The sequence below is a fragment of the Dromiciops gliroides genome, chromosome 2 (assembly GCF_019393635.1).
Source record: "Dromiciops gliroides isolate mDroGli1 chromosome 2, mDroGli1.pri, whole genome shotgun sequence".
In the NCBI taxonomy this organism is placed as follows: domain Eukaryota; kingdom Metazoa; phylum Chordata; class Mammalia; order Microbiotheria; family Microbiotheriidae; genus Dromiciops; species Dromiciops gliroides.
In genome coordinates this window covers 460918055-460944638 of record NC_057862.1, presented here as the reverse complement: position 1 = coordinate 460944638, position 26584 = coordinate 460918055, and the positions used below count along the sequence as shown (strand labels likewise).

The 26584-nt window shown below is 42.5% G+C and overlaps 1 protein-coding gene across 1 annotated transcript in view; it reads right to left on the bottom strand.

The window, feature by feature from the left end:
* The window catches only part of PREX1 (phosphatidylinositol-3,4,5-trisphosphate dependent Rac exchange factor 1), a 221493-nt gene that overhangs the window by 67310 nt on the left and 127599 nt on the right, over nt 1–26584 (bottom strand). Inside the window, 4 exon segments of the mRNA XM_043984325.1 lie at nt 4774–4810; nt 4813–4920; nt 17507–17656; nt 18248–18366. Coding sequence (XP_043840260.1) covers nt 4774–4810; nt 4813–4920; nt 17507–17656; nt 18248–18366 — 414 coding nt within the window.

Genomic DNA, 26584 nt, shown 5'->3' with positions numbered 1-26584 from the left:
TAATGTCACGTCACTCCCTTATGACTCTACTCACCATCTAGTGACTTACAAGCCAACAACAACACTTTGTGTGCCACCACTCCCTCGTGTGTGTTGTGCCTTAAGAATAAGACCTTTTCTGCCTTTGTGTTTGCATCTCCCCAATGCTCTGCATGGTGCTTGACCCAAAAGTGCTTGTTAAATACCAGTCATTTATTTCATTCATGGGCCAACAGCTTTCTTCCTATTCTCTGCTATGGAGGGAATATGGTAGAGGAAAGAAGAATTCCTGAACTTGGGTTTTATCCCAGCTTGACTCACTGACTGACCCTGACCAAATCAATTCTTCACTGTGGGCCTCAGTTTCTTCATCTGTAAAATTAAAAGATCTCTAAAGTACCTTCCAGCCCTGGCATCCTACATTCTAAAGTCCCTTCCTGCTCTAACATTCCATGATATGAATGTCAGCAGATGGAGGGTCCACAGGGAAATAGCAATAACAAGAACTAGCATTTACCTAGCATTCTAAGAACTGCAAGAGTGCTTTCTATATTGTGTCATTTGATCCTCACAACAAGCTTTTGAAGCAAGTGCTGTGAATATCCCATTTTACAGAGTAGGAAAACTGACTTGCCCAGGATCAAAAGGCTACTAAATGTCTGAGTCAGGATTTGTACACAGGTCTTCCTGACCCCAGGTCCAACATTCTATCTACTGTGGCTGTTCTCCGCCACTTTAAGCTGACTAGAAAGTCAAAGTTCACAAGGTCCCTCAAAATGTTCACAGACACATGCACAAACAAATGCACACCACTGAAAGACACTTACAAAGCAAGATGTAAGTGTGAGTTATCAGAAAACAAAGGGAATGTGTAGTCAAGTGTGACTGGTATCAGGACAAGTTAATTCAGGAAGACCTCCTAGAGAAGGTGAGTTTTACAAGGATTCCTGGGATAAGGAGTTGGAGTAAGGTTGCTTCTAAGGCCCCAAACTCCAAGATTCTAGGACTCTGGGGATTTAAAAGATTAAGAGATTCTGCGTCAAAATTCCTATGGTTACAGGGTCAGAGCTGGAGAGAAATTTGGGGACTACAAATCGAACAAATCAAGAGTTGAGAGGGCAAAGACTTCGAGGTCACACAGGTAGAATACTCCAAACCTGATATACTACACTTTTCTGAATAAGTCTACAACTCTAGGAGTCTGATATGCTATGAGTCTAAAGTTCTAAGCTCAAAATCTGGTTCAAGTTGCTAGTGTGAGAGAGAAAGAATGACTTGCACTGAATCTGGGGGGATGATTCTCTGAGGGCCAAGAGCTCACTGAGCCAAGGAATAAAGGTGACTTCCTCCAGTAGATCCTTCATTGCCATAATTATTATCAACCTTCTGGGTGGGATGGGGGCCCCTACCAGTACTCCCCAGGCCCCAGCCCATCTATGAGCTTACCCGGGGCTTACATCAGAAATGTGTTACTCTTGGGACCAGGAACAAAAGGAAAAGCTAAGAGCCAAACAGTCTCCAAGAAATCTGGGTCCAATAAAGCCTGGCTGCTGCTGCCAAATCAAAAAGAGTTTGCTGCCTATCAAGAGCTACATTCCAGCCTCCCTCCACTGGGGCTGGAAATATTTTTAGCCTTTCAATGTTTTGTTCAAGCAGAGTGCCTGACTCATTCATCTGTAGGTAGGTGCATGTGCTTGAGGGGCAGACTAGACCTGGGGGGGGGTGAGGAGATAAAAATTACTCTTTTCCTGGGGAGGAGCCCCATGGGGAACATGAATTGCTCTAGGGTTTCCTGCCCACACCCACCCACAGTCCCCCAGTAGTTTCTTAAAGTCCAAGAAAACAGGGGAGAGAGTTTTTCTGCAGCCAGCTATGAAGAACAACAGATGTTTCTCACCCACATAAGGGAACCAGAGACGGCTGCCCCCACACTGCCCTACTCTGTGCCAAGGTCTGGGATCATTCCCAGGCCCAAGGTCCAGCAGAGGGTGGAGGGGAGCACTTCTCCACCGGTGGTTGGATGAGCCTGGAGCACGCAAACCAGTCCATCACATGGCCTATGTTGTTGTCTGACCTTGTGACAAGCATCTCAGCCCAGACTAAGGAACAGGCGTTTATTTGGTGAGTCAAGTGGCGAATAAGGAAAAACTTCCTAAGAAGTAGAGTTCTCCAAAAGTGGAATGAACTAGTGGGGAGGCAGGGAGTTTGCCAGTCCAAGGAGTCTTAAGGACAGGCTACATGATCTCTGGTCACTGTAGAGAGCATTCCTATTTGGGAAAGGGTGTAACTAAATGAGCTCTGAGGTCCCTTCTTTTTTTTTTTTAATTAATAAAGTATTTTATTTTTTTCCCATTACATTTAAAGATAGTTCTCAACTTTTGTTTATACAAGCTTTACAATTTCAGATTTTTCTCCCTCCCCCCTCCCACCCCCTCCCCTAGACAGCAGGTAATCTGATATAGGTTATATATATACACATAATAACATTAATCCTATTTCTGCATTAGTCATGTTATAAGAGAAAAATCAGAGCAATGAAGAAAAACCTCAAAATAGAAAAAACAACAGCACCAAAAACAAAAGAAATAGTATGGTTCATTCAGCATCTACACTCCACAGTTCTTTTTTTTTTCCCCTTAGATTTGGAGATCCTCTTCTATCATGAGTTCCCTGGAACTCTTCTGTACCATTGCATTGGTGAGAAGAATATAGTCCATCACAGTAGATCAACACTCAATGTTGATGATACTGTGTACAATGTTCTTCTGGTTCTGCTCATCTCACTCATCATCAGCCCACTCAAGACCCTCCAGGTTTCTCCGAACTCCTCCTGCTCACCGTTTCTTACAGCACAATAGTATTCCATTGTATTCATGTACCACAACTTGTCCGGCCATTCCCCAATTGATGAGCACCCCCTCAACTTCCAATTCCTTGCTACCACGTAAAGAGCAGCTATAAATATTTTTGTACATGTGGGTCCCTTTCCCCTTTCCATGATTTCTTTGGGCAAAAGACCCAAAAGTGGTATTGCTGGGTCAAAGGGTATGCACAGCTTTATCGCCCTTTGGGCATAATTCCAAATTGCTCTCCAGAATGGTTGGATCAGTTCACAGCTCCACCAACAATGCATCTGAGGTCCCTTCTAACTCTGAAACTGGTTCTATGAAGCTTTAGGAGTCTCCATGGAGAAAAAGAGGGTGCCCACCCCTGGTGATCCTGTTAACCTGTGAGAAATGCCCTGGTGGTTCATTTAGCCATTGTACCCAGGAAACACAAATCAAATGATCAGGCAGACTGTTCTCTTTTTTATTTTATTTTTGTGGGGCAATGAGGGTTAAGTGACTTGCCCAGGGTCACACAGCTAGTAAGTGTCAAGTGTCTGAGGCTGGATTTGAACTCGGGTCCTCCGGAATTTAGGGCCAGTGCTTTATCCACTGCACCACCTAGCTGCCCCCAGACTGTTCTCTTCACCATTATCTCAACATACCTTCTTCTGAAGAGTCCATGGATATATTTCAGGAAGCCCATAAACTCCATCTTTATTTTCACTCATCTCTACTGAAATGGGCATTTCCTTCAACTATTGAAGAGCATTTTGATTAGCAGGGCCCCTTTTGCCTTCAGTACGATGGCCAATGCCACAACCAAAGTTACAAGGTCCTGCTTACAGAAGACCGATCACAAAGCAGAGAAGAGAAATTTCAAAGTTGGCAAGGACTTTGAATAGAATGTAAGTCCCTAGAGGACGTGCTGTTTGCTTTTGGTTTTGTATCCAATGTCTAGCACGGTGCCTTGTACATAAATAACAGGTGCTAAAAAAGTCTGATGAGGTGAACCCCACCCTACCCTCATTAACAGACAGGAAGACCTAGAGGGGCAAGGTGGCTTGCTCAAGAGAGTCAAGACTCAAATGCAACTTCTTCGATTCCAAATCCAGCCCCCTTTCCATTCTAATACACTGCTTCCCCTACCCTGTACCCTAGCTCCTTTGTCCTGAAAGCCTCCCTTCTCTCCCATCCTTTTAGGACTAGTTCAAATCTCAGTATCTTAGGGGGTTCCACAGTAACTCACACAACTCACTATTGTTTAAGGTATATAGATGGGATGTATAATAGTCAGATGGGATCTATTTTTGCAGTGGACAATAATGAGAGTTAGAGTTTGGGGGCTGAACCCCAATAATTCTTCCTTGATCATCACAGGCACAAAGTGAATACTTTCTCCTCTGACTTCCAATGGCACTGGAAATCTGCAAACTGAGCTCTTGCCTCAGACTACACCTCGAAGTTGTTTGTGATCTTTTCATGGGCTATGTTTTGTCTTCCCAACTAGACTATGATCTCCTCAAGGGCAGGGTGTATGTCTGTATATACAAGGTACTTGATAAACCTGGCAACTCAATAGCAGAGTAAGCAGGATACAACTCCAGTACTCCCCATTCCCAATCAAGGCTCCTTCCACTACACTCCTGCCTAGACGCAGCATGATGGGATGCTGAATGGGATGAAGTGTTTCCGGAAAGATAGTATGATATAAAGGAAAGTGCACTGAACACTGTGTTAGAAAATGGAAGTCTGAATCTGGAATCTTCCATTAGCAACCCCCGTAACTTTAGGTAAGTTATGTCTTATTTGACTGTGTCTACAATCCCCTAAATTCTATGAAAACCAAGTGATGTCTGGACCAGCTCTATGAGGATGCTGGTTCTTAAAGAGCTACACACCTTCCAGAGCTGGCTCAAGGGGTGAAGAACATAGTGCCAGGAAAGACAAGGCAGAGAAGGGAACTTACTTGCCAAGGAAGCACTTGGGGACAGTGCTCAACTTCTCCTCCGGTCTTTAATGAGGTTAACCTTCTTACTCATCATCATGTGGTAGAGCTTCTCTCCCTTCTCAGCAATCATGACGTAGGCATCCCGCTCCATGCCCAGCTTGAGACCTGGCACAAAGTCAAGCAGTCAGTCCACAAGCATTTATGGAGCACCTACTATATACCAAACACCATGCTAAGTGATGGGGGTACAAAGAAAGGGAAAAGACAGTCTCTGCTGTAGAGGTGCTCACAACCTAGTGGGGGAGACAACATGCAGACAATTAAGTATTAAATATATACTAAAATTAAGGGGTATTGGGAAAGAGTTCTTATAGGAGGTGGGGCTGAAGGAAGCCAAGAGGCAGAGATGAGAAGAGAGTTCCAAGTATAGGGAACAAGAAGTGAAAATGCCCAGAGATGAGAAAGGAACAGTAAGGAGAATGGCATCACTGGATCACACCACATAGTTATGTTGGAAGAGAGGAAGAGACAGAGGAACACTGTAAGGCATAAAACTCTAAAAGCAGGAGGAGGCCAGGTCATGAGGGGCTTTAAAAGCCAAACCAGGGTCAGCTAGGTGGTGCAGTAGATAAAGCATTGGCCTTGGATTCAGAAGGACCTGAGTTCAAATCTGGCCCCAGACACTTGACACTTGCTAGCTGTGTGACCCTGGGAAAGTCACTTAAACCCCCATTCCCCCGCAAAAAAAAAAAAAAGAAAGAGCCAAACCAAGGATTTTAGATTTTATAGGAGAGGTGACACTAGAGTAGGAATGACATGGTCAGACCTATACTTTAGAAAAATCAAATTGATAATTAAGTGGAGGACAGACTGGAATGGGGAGAGACCTGAGGCAGAGACCAACCAGCAGGCCACTGTAATAGTCCAGCAATGAGGTAAGCTTGGACCAGGGTGGTGGTGGTAGGATCAAATATGATTAGATATTATGAATGTAGAAACACAGGATTTGGCAATCTATCCCCAAGGGGATAGCTCAAAGTAATGAGGAGAGACACACGACATGAGGCATCTCATATAAGGACAGAAGGTATTTATGGATGATTGGCCCTAGATCCTCGATGGAACCTAAATGAGACCTGGATTAGGAGAAGAGAAGAGAAAATGGAATTCCCCTCAGCTCCAACCAACTCTAGCCACAGAACAGGATCCCAAAATACACCCTTCAGTGACACCTCCAGCCATGGCTAATTCTATGCTCTGACCATGATGGCCAAGAACATAAACTCCAACAATAGCCATTCTCCACCCTAACCACCACTTTCCACCACAGATATTCACATCCTACCCATTCCACATCTCCAAACATGACCATCCCAGCAGACTATAAGCTCCTTGAAGTCAGGGGCTGTTTCATTTTTGTCTTTGTATTTGTCTTTGTCTTTGTATTACCAAGACTTTGCACAATATCTGGCATATATTAGTCTTTTAATAAGTACTTACTGATTCACCCTGATATCCCCACCCAAGCCAAGACCACAAACCCTAATATCAACCATTTAAACCCTAACTAGCTGTAGCTTGGGTAAATTACTTGACCTCTCTGGGCTTTGGTATCCCCATTTGCACAATGAGGGGGGGTAGACTTAATTACCTCCAAGATCTTTTCCAGTTCTCCCCCCTAAACACACATTGAAAACACAATCTCCATTCCAATCACACTCCTAATCCTCACCACTGGCCACCCCAATTAATATTAATATTTAATATTAATATTTCTATCTCAACTGTGCACGTGCGCACACACACCAAAGATACAAAACAATTCTGACCATTTTCATACAACACCCAACCAGTACCACATTCCCTGATGATTCTCTATTCTAACTACACCCTTGACTCTAGCCAGAACCCAAGCTTGCCTCCTAGATTGTCATTTGAGAATTTTGTAACAAAAGTAGAATGTCAAGATGCTTTGGGGAAGGGGCCCGACCAGTCTGTCACCAACACAATGAATGACATTAGGCAATTCATTCTGAATCTCTCAACCAGTTTCTTCCTCTATGAAATAAGGACTTTGGACTATAGTATATCCAAAGTTTCTTCCAGCTTCTAAGAAGGAACAGAGAAAACAAGGAAGGAGACCCCCTGAAATGATCCTCTACGTACCTCTAAATGGATCTGTACCATCCTCTACTAGATCTTATGATCCTCTCAAAAATAAAAGTGGCATATAAACAGTCAAAAGAAGAAACAGAAGGCTGCTCCCCTTTTACTCTCTCCCACCCCCTGACTCCTAGTCTTGAATACTGTCCCTAGGAGATGTTAGGCTAATCTCCTTCTGTTCCCTAGGAAACTTACTAAAAATGTACAGCTGTATTCATGTGTAAAATGAGGGGGTTGGACTGGATGATCTCTAAAGTATCTTCTCTATAAAAATAATAATATATAAAATAATTTGCTAAGATATTCCAATAAATAAATATGATTATATGAAACCTAGTAAAGATATAGCTATTCCTTGGGTAGGAAGCCCCTCAGTTGGACTGTGCAGTCCAAGATGTCTCTATTACCCACACAATAAAAGGAAACAAAGGATAAGGACTAGATCTCTAATTAATTTCACTGTTATAGAGAACTCTCAGAAGAAGCAACTCCTTCTACCAACACAGATCCATACCTCCTCTGCAACTTATTGTCTTAGAAAACTACATAGGTGTGGATAAAGCACCAGTCCTGGATGCAGGAGGACCTGAGTTCAGATCTGGCCTCAGACACTTGATACTAGCTACGTGACCTTGGGCAAGTCACTTAACCCTCGCAGGAAGGAAGGAAGGAAGGAAGGAAGAAAGAAAGAAAGGAAGAGAGAGAGAGAGAGAGAGAAAGAAAGAAAGAAAGAAAGAAAGAAAGAAAGAAAGAAAGAAAGAAAGAAAGAAAGAAAGAAAGAAAGAAAGAAAGAAAGAAAGAAAACTGCATAGGGAACTGAGGGTCACATGTGACCAGTATGAATCAGAAATAATACCTGAACTTGGCTCTTTCAAGCTTCAAGGCCAGCTCTCAATACCCTACACCAGTGGTATCGAACTCAAAGACAAATGGATTTCAGCTACACATTGACAAATTAACATCTTCGTTGTTGACACATTTTCATTTAGTCTGTCAAACATTCCCCAATTATATTGTGATCTGATTCAGAAGTATAGCCAGCAAGTTTGATCCATGCTGCTTCTCAAGGAAAATGGAGAGGGAGGTAACAGAGCACATGCTTATATTCTCAGTAATCCAGTCATAGCTCACATTTCTATGGCACTTCAAAATTGACAATAATAAATAACTTTTTATGAAAAATCACTATATTTTCAAAAAATTCATGGGAAGAGTGGCATTGTTTTACATATTTTGCAAATCTCTTTAATAAAAAATCATTAGATTCTCGTATCTGCTCCTTGTTTCCATTTGAGACAATATTGTGTTTGGAAATATGAGTAAGGTGTATGAGTCTGAGTTTCTCTCATTGCTCAAGGTTCCTTTTTGACATTCTAGGAGGAAAAAGCTTTAAAAATGAACTCCTCTTCAGAGGGATCTTCTCATTAGACATCTCAGCTTCCCTGGGACTCTCTTCCTGATTCCTAGTGATTAGTGGCTGTTCATACACAGAATGATGGGCTAAGTGGTTAATTTCCAGAGCTAGGACAATATGTTCCCTCCTTGCCATAGGCAGAATGGACTCATGTGAAGTCTACCATCCCTCTTCTGCCTCCAGGAAACTTCCATCAGAAAGCTACAATAATAAGCAGAGGGGCAGCTAGATGGCGCAGTGGATAGAGCACCGGCCCTGGAGTCAGGAGTACCTGAGTTCAAATCCGGCCTCAGACACTTAACACTTACTAGCTGTGTGACCCTGGGCAAGTCACTTAACCCCAATTGCCTCACTAAAAAAAAAAAAACAAAAAACCCAATAATAAGCAGAGTTCCTTATGCTATAAAGATCAACAGTCTACAAAGCTGTTATAAGTGAAGTCAGTGAGAGGTGATATCATTTCCAGGTGAGGAACCAGGCCCAGAGAAGGAGTGGGCAGCAATTTGGTGCATAAGATTTGGAACCATATTCAAAACCCAGCTTTGCTGGAGCACAGTTTTCTTATCAAAAAAAAATTTTTTTAAATGAGAGCCTAAGCTAAATGTTACCCTCTATAGCCACCTAAACTCCCTCAACCCACATAGCCAATCAACTGTCAAATCTTTCCTTTCTGCCTTTGATCAGGACCTTATTAGAAATTTGACTCGGGCTCTCATCATCCTTTCAGAGATTACTAACTAATCTCCCTGGCTCCTTCCCCATTTCAATTCATCCTCCACTTAGCTGCCACAGTGATTTTCCACAGGTAAGGAAAGCTGACCATGTCACTCCTGGAGATTAGTGGCTCCTATTGCTAATAGGAGAAAACACAAACTGGTTTTGGCTTTTAAAGCACTTTATAATATGGGCCAAATTACTTCATTCTACAGCCCAGCCAAACTGATCTCTCTGTACTTCATACATGGCATATCTCCCAAATCTCCTTGTTTTTTCCATGACTCCACCATTCCTGAAATTAAATACGTCCTCATTTCCACCTATTAGAATCTTTAACTTCCTTCAAAACACAGCGCTTCTCCTGATGGTCCCAAATGTTACTGCATTACCTCCCTATTGTTTTTCTGCATGTATTTTCTCTGCATTTGCTCATAGGTTTATGATGTCTCCTAGGAGAAAATACAAGCTCCTTAGAATAAGAATTATTTTATTTTCTGTCGTTGGACCTATAGTGCCTATCCCAATGTCTGGCATATAGTAAGAATTTAATAAATGCTTGTTGACTGATTCAGTAATTTTTCGAAGTCCCTAATAGTTTCTAGATTCCTAAGTAATTCCTATGACCCCTGCTGTCAATCAGGTCCCAGAACAAGCAGCTTCCCAAGAATTGCAAGACTCTTCCCATTTCCCATTGTCATTATACTCCATATTCTAAGAGAGTTACCATGAAGCACATTTAATACTGAACTAACTGGGAGGGGGGCGGGACCACAAATGGCCAAAGAGCCAAAAATGGAACCTGGCTTCCCTTTTCTGCCTGAAATGTAGATGAATTAGTTTTCATTTCCTCTCTTGTGCTTAAGACACTCAGAGTAAAATTTTGAGTAGATAGGACTGACTTGATGCATGACCTTAAGCTACTCACTTCCAAGACAGAATTCATTCTCTTTCCATAAAAACCCACCCCACTTCCATACTTCCAACTTTCTACTGGACATCTCAAACTAGATATCCCGTCTCAAATTAAACACGTCCAAAATACAAAAAAGCATCTTTCTCTAAAACTGCTCCCTCTTTTCAGCCTTATTTCTGTTAAGTGCACCACCGTGCTGCCAATCATACAGATTTGCAGTCTCAATGTCATCCCTCTCACTCACCCAACCAGTGGCCAAATCTTGTCATTTCAGCCTCCATAACAAGTCTCTTGTCTGTCTACACACACACACACACACACACACACACACACACACAGAGCTAGAATCAATAAACTCATTCTTATATAATCTAGCACCAAGCTTTCCTGTCTTATCGTACTAAATTACTCCTCTCCTTATATACTCTGCTCTCTGTGCCTTTATACTGAATGTCTCCCATGACAAGCTTATCACCTCCATCTCTCCTTTAAGATTCAGCTCGAGAGTCATCTTCTACATGAAGCTTTTTTCTAGTCCTCCACTGCTAATCCCCTTCCCCCAAATTGCCATTTATCTGCTTTATCATATATACATCTAAATATGCTGTCTGCCTCAACAAAATATAAGTTCCTTGAAGGTAGGGACTCTTTCACTTGTCTCTATCCCCATCACTTAATGCACAATACCTGACACACGGTAGATACTTGAGATAAATATGGACAAGAAGGAGGAAAAGTAGAGAGAATGTGAATGAGATGAGGCTGGACGGGGGCTGACACAAGTGCTATGATGTAAAAGTGGTATGACGTAAAAGAATACTGGTCAGGGAATCAAGAGACACCTGAATTCTAGACCAATCTCTGCCATTCACGCACTGCTTCACCTAAGGCTAGAAACCTGGAATTGCCTCTCTGGGATTCAAATTCTTTTTCTGTAAAATGAGGTGGCTGAACATCTACCTAAAAGTGCCTCTGTTTCTAACAGAAGTCTGAGTTGGGTTTTACAGGTTTTGAGGAGGTTTTTTAGTTCCTTGGTTGGTTTCTTTTGGGTTTTTTAAAATATAAATCGCTATTGGCAGCTTTTCCTGTGATAGGCCCTTTTTTCCTAGAAAGAGAATATTTGTCTTTTAAAAATCCATTAAATAGAGATTTTGAGTAGCTGAATTCTGGTAAGCCAAGACAATACTGCAGTTGCAGAAATCCTATTTTTTGTGATGCTTTTAGAAGCTTGTCATATTCACCAGGAGATTTCTCTCTTTAGAAAGCAGCACCTTGATACACCTGAGTGCAAAGGTCCCAGGCCATTATCAAGAGAACCCTCTTAAAGGAACAATAGTTACAATACTAATGGTAACCACAAAATGTCCTATAACTCTGCTCTACTTCTCTGCTAGGGCTTGTAATGTTTTCATGAGTTAACATGCCTGGGCTACACAAAAGAAAAATTTAAAAAGAATGACACAAAAATGGGATGACTAGGTGTGACTTCCAATGGAACGTAGGGGGGCTCAGGGCCTGCATCACTGACTACTATCATCACCTCTCTCCTCAACTTTGATTTGGCTTAAAAACTTTATGTTAGGGGCAGCTAGGTGGCGCAGTGGATAGAACACCGGCCCTGGATTCAGAAGGACCTGGATTCAAATGTGGCCTCAGACACTTGACACTAGCTGTGTGACCCTGAACAAGTCACTTAACCCCAAATGCCTAACCAAAAAAAAAACCTTTGTGTTAAAGTATGGTTATGCTTAACAAAATGTTTTTTTTTCCATAATAACCTGTGAGTTAGGCAGCACAAAGTATATTCTTCTCATTTTTCAGAGAAGAAACAGAGGGCCAAAAAAGGGAAGTGGCTTACCCAAGAACACACAATAAATAGCAGAACTGGTTTTGAAACTGTGTTCATGACCCCAAAGTCCAGTGTCTTTTTTACTCCACCAAATTACCTCACCCATAGTGACATGAGTTAAGGTTTTATTTAGGGAACCACTGATCTCACTACTAAAGGTAATATGGCATTAACTGAAGTTCCAAAGAACTCAATAAAGCTAGATGTATACACACATATTCACATATGTATCTATGTATGTAGTTATTGTGTTAGAGGATACAGAGGGTTGGCTCATATCTCAATGCAAACAAATCATGCCAGTGATGAAGATTCCTCACATATAGTATGCCAAGCATTATAGATACTATGTCAAACACTGAGGATACAAGCATAGTATATGAAACAATCTCTACTTTAAAGAAGCTGACATTCTAATGGGGAGACAACAAGTACATATATATATATATATATATGCATGCAGTAACTTGTAAGAGAGCAGTAACAATTAAGGCAACCAGCAAAACCTTCACAGAGGAAGAGTGAGATGATGTGATGTAGAAGGGAAAAGGGAATACAATACGTACCAGGCATGGGGGACAGTGAGAGCAAAAGTATGGCATCTCTGCATGGGGAGATGAAGTATTAAGAACAGAGAGAGCAGTGTGGGAGGGGGATCATTGTACAACAAAGCTAAAAGGTATTGGTTGGGGCAGGTTGTAGAGGGATTTAAAAGCTAAGCAAGAGTTTATTTTTTTTTTATTCTAGAGACAACAGGAAGCTGCTAGAGTTTATTGAACAAGTTAAGGTTTCCTTAAGCTGTATAGAGGATTTGGGGACAAATTTGAGGCAAAAAGACCAACTGGAACCAATTATCTTTTCTATACCCAATAATCCTGTGAGGTAGTCACAGATACAAGGGACTGAGTGAACCTTAGATACCATCCAGTCTAATTTGCCCAAAATCATAAATTACCTGGAACATCAGCTCTCCTACTTCCCCATCAAAAGTTCTTTCCATTGTATCTAGTGATCCAGATCTAGTATCCAGATCTCCTCTCCTTTAGGCTCATAGCAAATGATAAAAGTTAAAAGTCATCCCAACCAGCAAAAGGTGCCATGACAATGGAACTCATAAAATCCAAAAAATCTTAGATCCCTCTTAGCATGAAACTAAGCAACAGCCATTTACACTCTCAGAGCCTCAGCAATTCAAGTACATTTTGGAACTACCACCAACTCACTGTTTCCTGTTCCTGTCCGAAGCACCACCCTCCCAGTCAAGCAAGCAAGCCCTCCAAACCCACATAACTCCTTCACCACACAACTACAGTCCAGAGGCCTTTTTGTTTTTAATTCTTATAACTGTATTTCAGAAATATCGATGGTTTCCTTTGTCATCCTGTGTCCTATGAAGGGATCCACAGACTCCATCTGACTGTCAAAAGAGTCTATAATTCATAAACACATGCAAATACACACACACACACACACGCACGCGCACACACACGCGCACACACACACACACTCCTGCCTTAAAATATCTATACTACCTGCCCTGAGTAGGGCAGTTCCAGGAGTGCTAGAGATGAAGGTAAGAGATCATATTGTGCAGAAATTCTAAACCAATCAGACTGAAAATAATAATCAATATTTCTCAAGTATCCAGCAGCATAGAACTCCCAGTACTGATCAGAAGCATGACCCCTCAGTAGGCAGTTTCATGAGTTTGCTGTGTCCATAGACATTCATCCCCTGGGCACCATATTTCTAGTGATGAGCTTCTCCAAACTTAGCAAAACCTTGAATGACAGACATACAATCCATCACTAAGCCCATTAATTAAGTACCTCTTTTCCTTGGTGGGACCTTTGAGAGCTGGTATTCTCAGGGCAGAGCATTTGAGAACCAAGAGTTATATTCGCACCATGGTGAGACTGTGGAACAGAACTTTGGCAGAGGACTTAAAACAACAATACTAGCAACTCTATTCCCTTTTGTTGGTCTCAGTTTCCTCTTCTAGAAAATAAGGAGGCTAAGTGTCCAAGACCACAGGCCACAGGATTCAGAGCTGAGAGGCATCTTAGAAATCAACTCAATTGTCTCATTTTACAGATGAGAACTAAGCCCCCAAGAAGCTAAACTACTCCCCCAAAGCACGGAGATAATAAATGGCAGAGCTAAGATTCCTTCCAGCTCTCAAGTTCTTGGAACCTAACATTCTTAAACTTTGAAAAGTACTCATCAGATTATAATTTAACAACAAAACCCATATGGAAGCCATATTCAGCATGAGATTTCCCCTCCCCCAATCTTCCCACAAGCTGCTTGGGTAGAGGGGACTTGATATAAGAGGTATGGGCTGGTGGAAGAGAGAGATGTAGCTATTTCCCACAGCTCCACATAACCCAAAAAAGACATTCATCATTGTTTAAAGTAGGAATCCTCAGTCTTTTTTTCCCTTCACTTGTCCCATTTGGCAGTCTAGTGAAACCTATGAACTCCTTTTGAGTTTTTGAATGAATAAAATTAAAATAAAATAAAATAAAATGCATAAAATTACAAAAGAAACAAAAAATAGTATAATAATAATAATTAATAATCTGAGTGGAAAAATATGGAGACAAAATCACAGATGCCCTGAAATCTTGGTCTTGGGATCCCAGGTTAAGAACTCTTGTTCTGGGGCAGTTAGGTGGCAGAGCGGTTAAAGCACTGGCCCTGGATTCAGGAGTACCCGAATTCAAATCCAGCCTCAGACACTTGACACTTACTAGCTGTGTGACCCTGGGCAAGTCACTTAACTCCCATTGCCCCACAAAACAAAACAAAAAATTAAAATTAAAAAGAACTCTTGTTCTACAAAAACCAACCAAAAAAAAAAAGAGGGGCAGCTAGGTGGCACAGTAGATAAAGCACCTGGATTCAGGAGGACCTGAATTCAAATTCAGCCTCAGACCCTTGAAATTTACTAGCTGTGTGATCCTGGGCAAGTCACTTAACCCTCATTGCTACACACAAACACACACACACATACTCACACACACGCGCGCGTGTGCGAACTCTTCATCTAAAAGTAGGGTAGCCCACTAATGTATTGTTGCTGGAGTTATGAACTGATCCAACCATTCTGGAGAACAGTTTGGAACTATGCCCAAAGGGCTATAAAGCTGTGTATACCCTTTTCCCCAGAAATACAACTATTGGGTCTTTTCCCCAAAGAGATCATAAAAACGGAAAAGGACCCACATGTACAAAAATACAGCTGTTCTTTTTGCGGTGGCAAGGAATTGGAAATTGAGAGGTTGCCCATCAATTGGGGAATGGCTGAACAAGTTGTGGTATATGAATGTAATGGAATTCTATTGTGCTGTAAGAAACGATTGCAGGCAGATTTCAGAGAAACCTGGAAGGACTTGCATGAACTGATGAGTGAGATGAGCAGAACCAGGAGAACACTGTGCATAGTATTATCTTGTTTTTTTTTTTAAGTGAGGCAATTGGGGTTAAGTGACTTGCCCAGGGTCACACAGCTAGTAAGTGTTAAGTGTCTGAGGCCGGATTTGAACTCAGGTACTCCTGAATCCAGGGCCAGTGCTCTATCCACTGCGCTACCTAGCTGCCCCATGCACAGTATTATCAACATTATGTGTTGATCAACTGTGATAGACTTGATTCTTCTCAGCAATACAACGGTACAAGATAGTTCCAAGGGAGTCATGATGGAAAAGGCTCTCCAAATCCAGAATAAAAAAAAAAGAACTGTGGAATATATATGCAGATTGAACCATACTATTTCTTTTGTTTTTGGTGCTGTTGCTTTTCTTTTTTGAGGTTTTTCCTTTTTGCTCTGATTCTTCTCTTATAATATGACTAATGCAGAAATATGTTTAATGTTATTGTACATATATAACCTATATCAGATTACTTGCTGTCTTGGGGAGGGGGAGAAGGAGAAAAATTTGAAACTAGAAATCTTATAAAAACAAATGTTGAAAACTATCTCTACATGTAACTGGAAAATAATAAAATACTTTTAAAATTAAAAAAATAAAAGTAGGGTAACCAAAGGGGGAAAAATAACAATAGCAGATAAGAGAGAAGAATGGCCACTGGTGTGGTCTAGTGTGACCAAAGAATCATAGGATTATAGACTTAGAACCAAAAGGGACCTTAAAGGACATTGAGTCCAACCACCTTCACTTTACAAATGTGGAAACTGAGGTAATGAGAGGCTAAGTGACTTGCACAGGGAGATAGTAAGTATTGAAGATAAGGTCTGCACTAGAGATTCCTGACTCCAAGTATAGCACTCTATCACTCCTAAACCAGGTCAGCCACACAGCCTAGAAGCTGCATACAGTGCATAACAGCCTGAACCAGATTAAAATGTAATTGGGAAACAAAATAAAAATACAATACAAAATAGATAATGTCCTTGTGTGGTTTTCTAAGCCAATATGTGGCCTACAGGGAACCATATGTGTGGTTTAGTGGCCCCCATATCCATTTATGCTTGGCACGCCTGGACTAAACGATGATACCCTCTTAAAAAGAGGCATTTCTTGGTTCACTGTGCTCCACCAAAAGCAAGGAATAAAGAAATAAGGCCTAATGGGGCTAACTGTAGGAGCTGGGGCCATATAGGGGAGAACAACAAGGTCTATTCTCCCCAGGCTAATGAGATCAAAGGATTTAGAGTGTAACAATTACTACCACTGCTGCTACTACTATTGGTCTGACATTTACAAAGATTTGGAAAACATTTTGCATATATCATCTAATTTGTTCCTCACAACCACACCGGAATGTGGGTGCTATCATTATCCCCCTTTTACAGGCCAGTGAAGTTAAGTGATTTGATTGTGTAAGCATCAGAAGTGGGATTCAAACACGTAACTCTCTTATGTCTAAATCTAACACTCTCTCTACTTCACTCTGACTTTCTCATACCTAGAATATACAATGTCAGACTAGTATTATCTCCCCTCATTTTGTAGATGGAGAATCAAATCCAGAAGGGAAGGGCCCCCCCACATTGCTGCCCAGCCAAGGAGAACAACTCTCCCCAGGTGTACCCTCCCCTTCATATCTCCACCCAGACTCACAGAGGTAAAGTCAACTGTGAATACAGGTCCTCTGGAATGCATGCTACTTTGAGGAGACCAAATCCGCCATAGCTGTTCTCTTCCTTCCTCATACAACTGGTTCCCACCATCTGAGCCATTCAGGAGAACATATTTCAAACCCTTCAGTCCACTTAATCCATCTTCTTGCCTGCCACCCTATCCTGCACCCTCTGGACCAGACACCAGCCTGACAGACTTCCAGGGCCTTCCACTGTCCAATATATCTAGCCAGTCCCAGACATACCTCACCTAACAACCCAGTCATCTTCTTGCCAGCCACCAGGCATATAGCCCATTTTCCATCTCTGGAACCATAATCAAATCTAGACTTCCATTGCGACTAGAAAAGACTCTCCTATGTCTCCACTCATCATCCCTGGGCACCACTGCCATAAATCTGTTTTCTTCTCTTAAAGACAGGAACTGTTTAACTCTCATGTTTCTATTTGTGTCGTTAGCACTTAGCACATAGTGAGCACTTAATAAGTGCCCTGTTCATTTATTCATCCAATCTGTTCCCATCCAACCCAAATCAGGTTGTTCCCAGGTAGAGAAACAGACAGGAAAGGGAACCTCAAAATACTCACTCTCTCTCTGCTCCCTCTCCTTGATGATGGCATCTAACCATTTCTGTTTCTCCTCTGCCGTTTTGGCCATGCAAACAAACCACTTGTTTTTGGCGGTGTTATGGATCTTCCAGCCATTTGTGACAGTGTAGCCATTGCTGTGGTAATCCGCTGGAAGGGAGGGAACAGAAAGAAAAACAGTCTAGTGAGTAAGGAAGGAATCTGCTTCTGGGAAAAGGAACAAGCCCACCTTCTCCCCCACTGCTATGATAAAGATTGGCACTTAGGGTTATTCTATAAGTTCTTCCTCAACCTACCAGTACCAGAATCACAGGGTATCTGATGGCCACAAGCTCAGAAATATGACTTTGAGGTCAGATTTCTGTCTCCTTCCAATCTTGACTCATTCCAGAAATCTAAGTTATTTTAATTCTTGCCTTATTCCCTTTCCCTTTCCAATTACTGGGCCCCAAGTTAACTAGAACAGTTAAAACCCAGACCAGGCCACCCAATAAAAAGAATATGGTTAGTCCCGTTCTGAAGAACCGCTTCAAGATAACATGTTTTGAGAAAGATAGGAGTGGAAGCCTGACCCAGCCTGACCCATCTCCTGGAGACCAGCGTGAGGCCCAAGGATGCCCCAAATTAACAGTGTTTCCTTCCCACATACCCAGACTCAAGTCTGGGCAGATTTTAACGTGGGGGGAAATAAGGCAGCACAAAAGGACAGACAACAGTCCACCATGATGAGGCAGCAGCTACCTGTGCCATCTTCCACATTCTCCACCTCCATGACTTCAGTGTTGATCCGACCTCTGAAGATATAGAGAGATCCATTGATGGACTTGGTCCTCTTGGTTGACTTCTTTCCCCCAGTGACCCTGCAATGGTGAAGACAAGGCAGAATGAGTACAATGCTCTTCACCTGCCCTCTCTGGGTCTCAGCTTCTTCATCTGCCAAATGGAGATAAAACAGTTTCTGCCCTTTCTAGCTCCCAAAGTTCTAGTGCATCTCAGAGGAAGCAATGGATGGAGGCATTAAAGGTGTACATATGAGAAGTGGTATTTGAAATGGGTAGAAGTACAGCTCAGAGATCATGAGAAATCAGGTTTAGCCTTCCATAAATGATGGATTAAAGATGTTAGTGTGTGACCACTTTCAGCTTTCTAAATAAGGAATCAATACTACTTGAGGGATCATGGGATTTAGAATGGAAGAGATATTAGATATGATATTATCTAATACAACCCCTTTATTTCACATATGAAGAAAATGAGGCCTAAAGTCACAAAGGGAGTAAGAAGCAGTCAGGATTTGAATTCATGTCTTCTGGATCTAAATCCCACATTCTTTCTACCATGCCATGGACTAAACTCAATTCAATTCATAACAAATACTTCATCTCTTACAGTGTCTGAGGCATTGTTCAGTGCTAAAGATGCAAAGATGAAAGGAGCACAATCGCTGTGTGATTGACAGACTAATGGGGGGAGGACAGGGAGGAGATGTGATATGTGTTACAATAAGGATGATCAAAGGTAGGATGTGATATGAGGTGAGGAAAAAAAGCAGAGGGAAAGAGCCTTATGAAAATTTGAAATAGGACAAATCAAAGGTTGATTGTGAGGATCAAATGAAAAAATGTTTTAAAAGCTGCTCTACAGGGACAGCTAGGTGGCTCAGTGGATTGAGCACCGGCCCTGGAGTCAGGAGTACCTGAGTTCAAATTCGACCTCAGACATTTAACACTTACTAGCTGTGTGACTCTGGGCAAGTCACTTAACCCCAATTGCCTCACTAAAAATTTTAAAAAATAAAATAAAAATAAAATAAAAAAGCTGCTCTACAAATGCTTCCTAGGATTTAGGGAAAAGAAAGAGACAAGAGCAGCAATCATTTAGCCCAATTAATACCCAGAAGCAAGCCCCACTACAACATGCTCCATCAGTGGTCACACAGCCTGTTTGATGGAGAACCTACCTTGACTCCCTTGTTAATCCATTCTCCCAGTATACCCTCTAAACAACTGCTTCCCAAATCCACATCCGCCATTCAAGGGGTAAGTATTTTGGAGTTCAGGGAAAGACATAGTCTCTGTTATTATTTACATGTTGTCTCCCCCTTGCCTTTCTTTGTACCTTCTGTGCCGAGCACAAAGTCAGCACTGAATAAATACCTTCGGACTAACTGACACAAAGTCACATTTGAAATACAGAACAAATACTTGAGGTTAGAGCGGACAACAGAAGAAAGTCTAGCATTGGCAGCTAACTTGTGTGATTTGGTTGTATGAAGCTATAAGAGAACAGAGAAGGGGTTCCCTATTAGTTAACCACTCATGTTTCCAATAAGGGGGTTGGATTACATTGTCTTTAAGGTCCCTTCTGGGTCCTGATTCTATCAGCTCTTACTTATTCCCATTCTCCTTTCACAGCATCATGCTCCTCTCACCCCGAGCTCTAGTTTTCTACCTGGCTCATGGCCAACACAACAACTCTTTTCCTCCCATGCTCTCCAACCGATAATTTACTTCAAGAGAACACATATTTTGCCAGTCTGAAGTCTAACGGACTGTCTGCTTAGGGGAAAAGTGGATGAGAAGATTAGGGAAAGGAAACCTAGGGAAAACCTGAGGCAACTCTAGCACCAGTGGGAAAGGAAAGAAAAAAGGAGACAGAGACAGAGACAGACAGACGGAGATCTTATCTTACATTCATCAAATCCACAAAGATTTCAAAAAAGGAAAATGATGACTATTGGAGGGGTTGTGGGAGAAGAGGAACATTGACATACTGCTGCTGTAGGGTAGAATGAGACTCTCTCTCTCTCTCTCTCTATATATATATATATATAATATATATATAACATATATATACACAGACACATACATGCATACACACATATACACATATAAGTGAATATATATACACACATACATATTTTCATAAACCAAATAAAGCATAGGTCAAGGAGGGAAGAGGGTGGAGTATACAACCCACAAACCAGCCTAGCTGGTGTATACATAATGCACAGAATGGAGAGTAAAGGGCAACAAGACTGAAAGGGGAGTCTGAAGCCATTCTAGGGAGGGTCTTCCTTAAATAAGATACATTAGGAGTTGGTGTTTTACATTAGCAAGTCACTGACGATTTCTGAGTGTAAACTTAACTACTGTACTACAAATGCAATCCTCACTGCTTTGTTACCTTCTAGTCACCCAGGAGAAGGCAGGTATTTTGTTTTCACACAGATCTGGAGGCCACCCCATTTCCTGGACTGGTAGAGACCCAGGTATTATATGGACCTGGAAGAGCCCACCACCAGCAAGGGAAGATTCCTTCCACTTATGTCACGGACAATCTAAGCCAGCTGGGACCAATTATGGAAAAGGCCCTGGACCTCACTGCTGCAGCTACAAGCAAAAGCAAAGGTTAGGTTGGTGGCCTGAAGGTCTACACAAGTAGCCTTGAGCAAAAATCTCCCTCTGCTTCCTTATCTACAAAATGGAGGGTCAGACCAGCCAAACTCTTAAGATTTCTTCCTGCTCTGGCATTCTCTGGTCTAAGGTTCATCACAGACCAGGAGGAAGCTGTAGGTGGAGGAGAGACTGAAAGGGGTAAGGATTAAAAAGGATAAGTGGACTGAGTTAGGTCTCCAGGTAAAATGATGATAACAATTCACAACTCTAGAGCTTTTTTTAAGGTTTACACAACCACAACTCTGTGAGAGAGACAGAGTAACTATTAACCCCCTACTCTGGGAGTGAAGAGACTTCAGCCAAGGTCACATAAAAATGCAAAGTTAGAGCCAAGATAAAATCCACACATTCACATACTATAACACCATGCTGCCTCCTGACCAACAGGGCCTCTCCTCACAACCCCACATCTCACAGGGGAACCACAAGATGCATTCCTTCACATACTTGAAGGGCTCCATTGTGATGTGCTGGTTACCACCCAGGGACCAAATGCTCCAGGGCACCCAGGCCATCAGCTGAATCCCCAATCTAGGGCCTAAAGCTGCAAGTGCTTGAGAAGACAGCCTAAAGTAGGTGGCTATCACCCAACTCTCATGAGGCAATTTATATATAATGTTATAGATGATGAAAAGAACCCTGGAGAGTCAAGAGATCTGGGTTCAGAACTGACCTATGTGACTTTAGCCGATTTATTTCCCCTCTTAAGTAGGTTTCCTCATCTGTATTTTGGCAATAAGAATACCAGCTCTGTATGAGCAAAGTTCAGGGGCTGTGTAGCAATTGGTAAGACTTTGAGCCAATCACTTAACCTCCGAGGGCCCCAAGCAATCCTACAACTACACAGAAGAGCAGGTGCTGATTTTCGTGGAAAGAGGAAGTTTCCCCACTGGGAATTGCCTATACCAATGAAATCACAGGACCAGGCCAAAAGAACACCCTCCCTGCCTAACTCCAGGTCCGATGTGATAGTCAAAAGACAGACATAGGAATGCCAACAATGCTCCCTCAAAAAAGCAGAGTGCAGTCCCAGCCTCACACTGGGAAAGTCTTCACAAATGGCTCTTGGACAAATAGACTCATCACCAAACAGCTAAGTGGTCTCTTCTTCCTCAAATGTAACTAGACAATTTTTTCTGGACTCTCCTTTGCCCCTCTCTCACATTCATCTTTATATCATATTAATGCATCCCCTGCCCATTTGGCTGTGAATTCCTTGAGAGCAGGAACTAGGTAGTCAATTATGGATCCCCACCACCTAACACAAGGTTGAGTAGGTTCTCAATAACACTTGTTGAGTCAAACGGCCTACATCACTTAGCAAACTGATTTAGCCTGGGATAACAGCGACTCTGATTCATTTAGTATTCCCCCCATTTTCCAGTTTCAAAGAGCTTAACTGGGTCAAAGTGTTAGAGCTGGTATTCAAAAACTGTTTAGTTCCAACCCCAAATCCAACTGTCACCCCAAGATGACTCCCTGCAATTACAAAGTTCTCTCATCTCTTCATAGAATCAGATCAACAGATCCAAGACTGTGAAGAGGAAGTGATCACTGGTGTCTAAAACTCACAGGGCATGGTGGGTACCAGCTTCAGGGATGCTCACCAGTGACCTGGATTGCAGAAGTCTAGGAAGTTAAGATGCTAATAAATAGAACATTGTCCCAGACTGAGGAGTAATTAGACCTGGGTCACCATAGGTCCTAGAGGGAGGACAGATTCAAAGGAAGACACACTGAGCTCCTTCTCCAGGTAGTGGTGCCTTTCCTGGAGGCAAAAGCCATTTCCCTGAAAACACCACCACCAAAAGGTGTTTATAATATAAGAGACTAGAAATAACTCACACTGTGCTCTATTTTCCTTACCACATCCTTGAGGAAGCTGAGCTTCAGCGAGGTTAAGTAAATCTTGACCCAGATCACAAGCATACAAGGGATAGACTTGCCAACCAGCAAGCAGTTTTTGAAAGCATGCTAGCCTAAAGTTCCCTCCTGGATTTGAACTCAGGTCCTGTCATTACTATGTAGCTGGTTTCTCTGATGATCCCTCCCCACTCCTGCCTCCCACCACCACATTCTACCTTGTGTTCTACTTACCTGTGCATGTGACAGTTAACAAGATAAGGAGTAAACAGAAATGTATGACAGCATGAGAAGTTCAGTGAGACACAGGGTGCTGGCTTGACATGCACAACATATCAGAAGGCAAGGAAGGAAAGCCTCCTGCAAGCTGGGTGGACTGATTGTATATGGTAATACAGGATAGGCAGCCATCATGAATTCATGTGAATACAGAGAAAAGAGCAGAGATTTTTAACTTGGGGGTCCATGAATTTTTTAAAACATTATGATAATTACATTTCAGTGGAACTGGTTTCCTTTGTAACCCTATGTGTTTTACTTTATGTATTTAAAAATATTATTCTGAGAAGGGGTTCATGGGTTTCAACAGGCTGCAAAGGGGTCTATGACACCGAAGAAAAAAAAATTTAAGAAACCCTGCTATAGAACTTTTAAGTTCAAGGTAGTGCTGGGCCGAAAAGTCAAAAAGACCTATGTTCAAATCAGACCTCAGACAATTCCCAGATAACCCTAGGCAAGTCATTTAACCTCAACTCTAAAATGGGGATGATAATAACACCTACCCCCAACAGCTATTGAATGAGATAACATCTGTAAAGTACTTAGCATGGTACTTAGCACATAGTAGGTGCCTTTCTCCCTCCTTGTCCTTAAAAGTTTAAAACATACCTTTTGGGCAGCTAGGTGGTGCAGTGGATAGAGCACTGGTCCTGGATTCAGGAGGACCTGAGTTCAAATCCGGCCTCAGACACTTTACACATTTATTAGCTGTGTGACCCTGGGCAAGTCACTTAACCCCCATTGCTTCACCAAAAAACAAAACAAAACAAAAAAAAAACTTTCCAGAGCAGCTAGGTGGCACAGTGGACAAAGCAATGGCCCTGGATTCAGGAGGACCTGAGTTCAAATCTAGCCTCAGACACTTGACACTCACTAGCTGTGTGATCCTGGGCAAGTCACTTAACCCTCACTGCCCCACCCAAAATAAAATCCCCAAAAACCTTTCCATTAAGAAAGCTCTAAGGTGGAAAGGTCAAGTATTAATATCTCCATTTTGGAGATGAAAAACTAGGGTTCAAAGTCATTGGAATCAAGATTTAAACCTTGGTCTCAAACTCCAAATCCCAAAGTTTCCAATATATCCCACTGTGAGCTCTCTGAGGACAAATGCTATCATTTTCTAGCTTTGTATTCCTAGCACCCAGCACAGGGCCCTGCATATACTAGAAGCTGGAAAAATACTCGCTGAATTATGTTTGATAAATCAGGCTGTGTTAGTAGTTAGCTGCATGACCAAGGAGGTCACCACCCTGGGCCTCTGGAAAATGAGTAGTTAAGTGATCACTCAATGTTCCTTCTAGCTCTAAAAGTACACACTCTATACCATATGAAAAACACAAAGCATTATAGATTCAGAAGAAAAAGGGCTCTTCTTAAAGGTCATTTTACTGAAGAGAACAGTAAAACCCAGAGAAGGGAAGGGACTTGCCAGTGGCAGAGCTGAGATGGGAATGCGGGTCTTCCGAGTCCAATTTTGGTACGCTTTCCACTTTCCACACTGCCTCATCTCCGTAGGCACAAGGAACTCCCAACCAAAGATCCAGGAAGGGAGGAGCCCCAGGCACAATGAAAACAAAAGCCAGGGAAGATTTAGCAACCCCTGGCACTTCCCAGGGCCACGTTGCCATGAGCTGTGCATTCAAATCCATCATCACCATTTCCCTGACTTTCCTTGAGCCCAATCCTGCTAGCTCCTGTGCCGCAATCAGGAAAGCTACTGGTCTGCCAACCTCCCACAACAGACAGATGTGCATTTTCCCCTCCCACCATGCTGGGCTGTGGGGACTGGGGGATGGGTTTTGCCAGCTACACCCCAGCCTGCCATCCTTAACAACCACCCAATGCAGGTACGCCAACCCAGAGGGTTTGGCAAGTGTCAGCCATACTCTCAGCTGATTCCAGCCAGGGGCCAGACAGACTAGGGAGGGAAAGCTTTCGATCAGAGTCGGCAGAACATTCTGTTTTGGAGACTTCGGTGTTCTGGGAAAAGTGCCTGGTCCAGCCAGGAGGTAGGAACTAGGGGGTTAGAGGGTAGAGAAGGAGTGAAGCAGGACATTTGAACTGCAAGCCCTCAGGACAACCTCTTTCTGGATTTAATTTCTTCTCCTAGAAATCTCTGAAAGAAACTCAGTCTATTTCATCTCCGCCACCCCACCCCAAGATCTAACTTCAAAGTTCAGAGATTTAGAGACAGAAGGGACCTTAAAGGTCATCAAGTCCAGGTGTTACAGATGTAGGAACTGAGGCACAGAAAGGTGAAATAACAGAACTTCCCAGTATTGTACCAAGATTTCATTCCAACTCAGGTCTCTTATCTGCTGACCACGCAGCCCCTCTCAAAAGTAAGGTTGCTCCCCTCCACTGACAGAGATGTCACCCCTCCATGCCTTAACAAATAGTTTTTTGGAACAGCAAAGGCCAAAAAAATCAGCATCTGGCCAAGCTTCTGGTGATAAGCCTCTTTACACCTGACTAAGCCAAGCCATGGATGAAAGACACTGCCCCCCCCCCCCAATCAGGCCATATGTGAAGCCTTTCTATGTATGTATTAAACATTTGTTAAGACCCTACCACATAGGGGCAGGTAGGTGGCGCAGTGGATAGACCACTAGCCCTGGAGTCAGGAGGACGTGAGTTCAAATCCAGCCTCAGCCACTTGATACTTACTAACTGCATGACCCTGGGCAAGTCACTTAACCCCAACAGCCTCAAAAAATAAATAAAGACCCTACCATGCGACAGCCACTGGGGATACAAAAAGAGACAAAAGACAGTCCCTGCCCTCAAGAAGCTTATAATCTAATGGAAGAGACAACATGCAAACAACAAACTATACACAGGATAAATAGGACATGATTAAGAGGAAAGGCACTAGATGAAGGGGGGCTGGCAAAGGCTTCCTGTAGAAGGTGGGATTTTAGTTGAGTATCCGCCAGAGTTTGAGCTCTTCTGGCATACCCTTCAAGAACCTGAGTTCAAATCTGACCTCAGACACTTGACACTAGCTGTGTGACCCTAGGCAAGACACTTAACCCTCATTGCCCTGCCTCACCCCACCCCCCAAAAGTCATTTGTTACGTGTAACCTCATTGTCCAGAACTACAAGGGAGCATCCATACTCTCCCTGCCCTCAATGAGCTCCCAATATTAAAAGAGGAATTGTGACCCTGGGCAAGTCACTTAACCCCAGTTGCCTCACAAAAAAAAAAAAAAAAAAAGGAATTAATGGCAGTCCTCTAAGATTTTCGGATGGTCTCCTTGCTTTAGATTCACAGACTCATGAAATTTCTGTGCTAAAAGGATCACAGACCCCAAAAGGATCTCCTTCATTTTACAGTGAGTTAATTCCACCATGAAACCTGGATCTCCTCTTAACTCCCCCTCCTCTCCCAGAGATCCTTTCCCAGGACAATGCTGTTACCATAACACAGCCCTCAAACTCCCTTAGTTAACACTGCTGAATCCCATCTGATCCCAG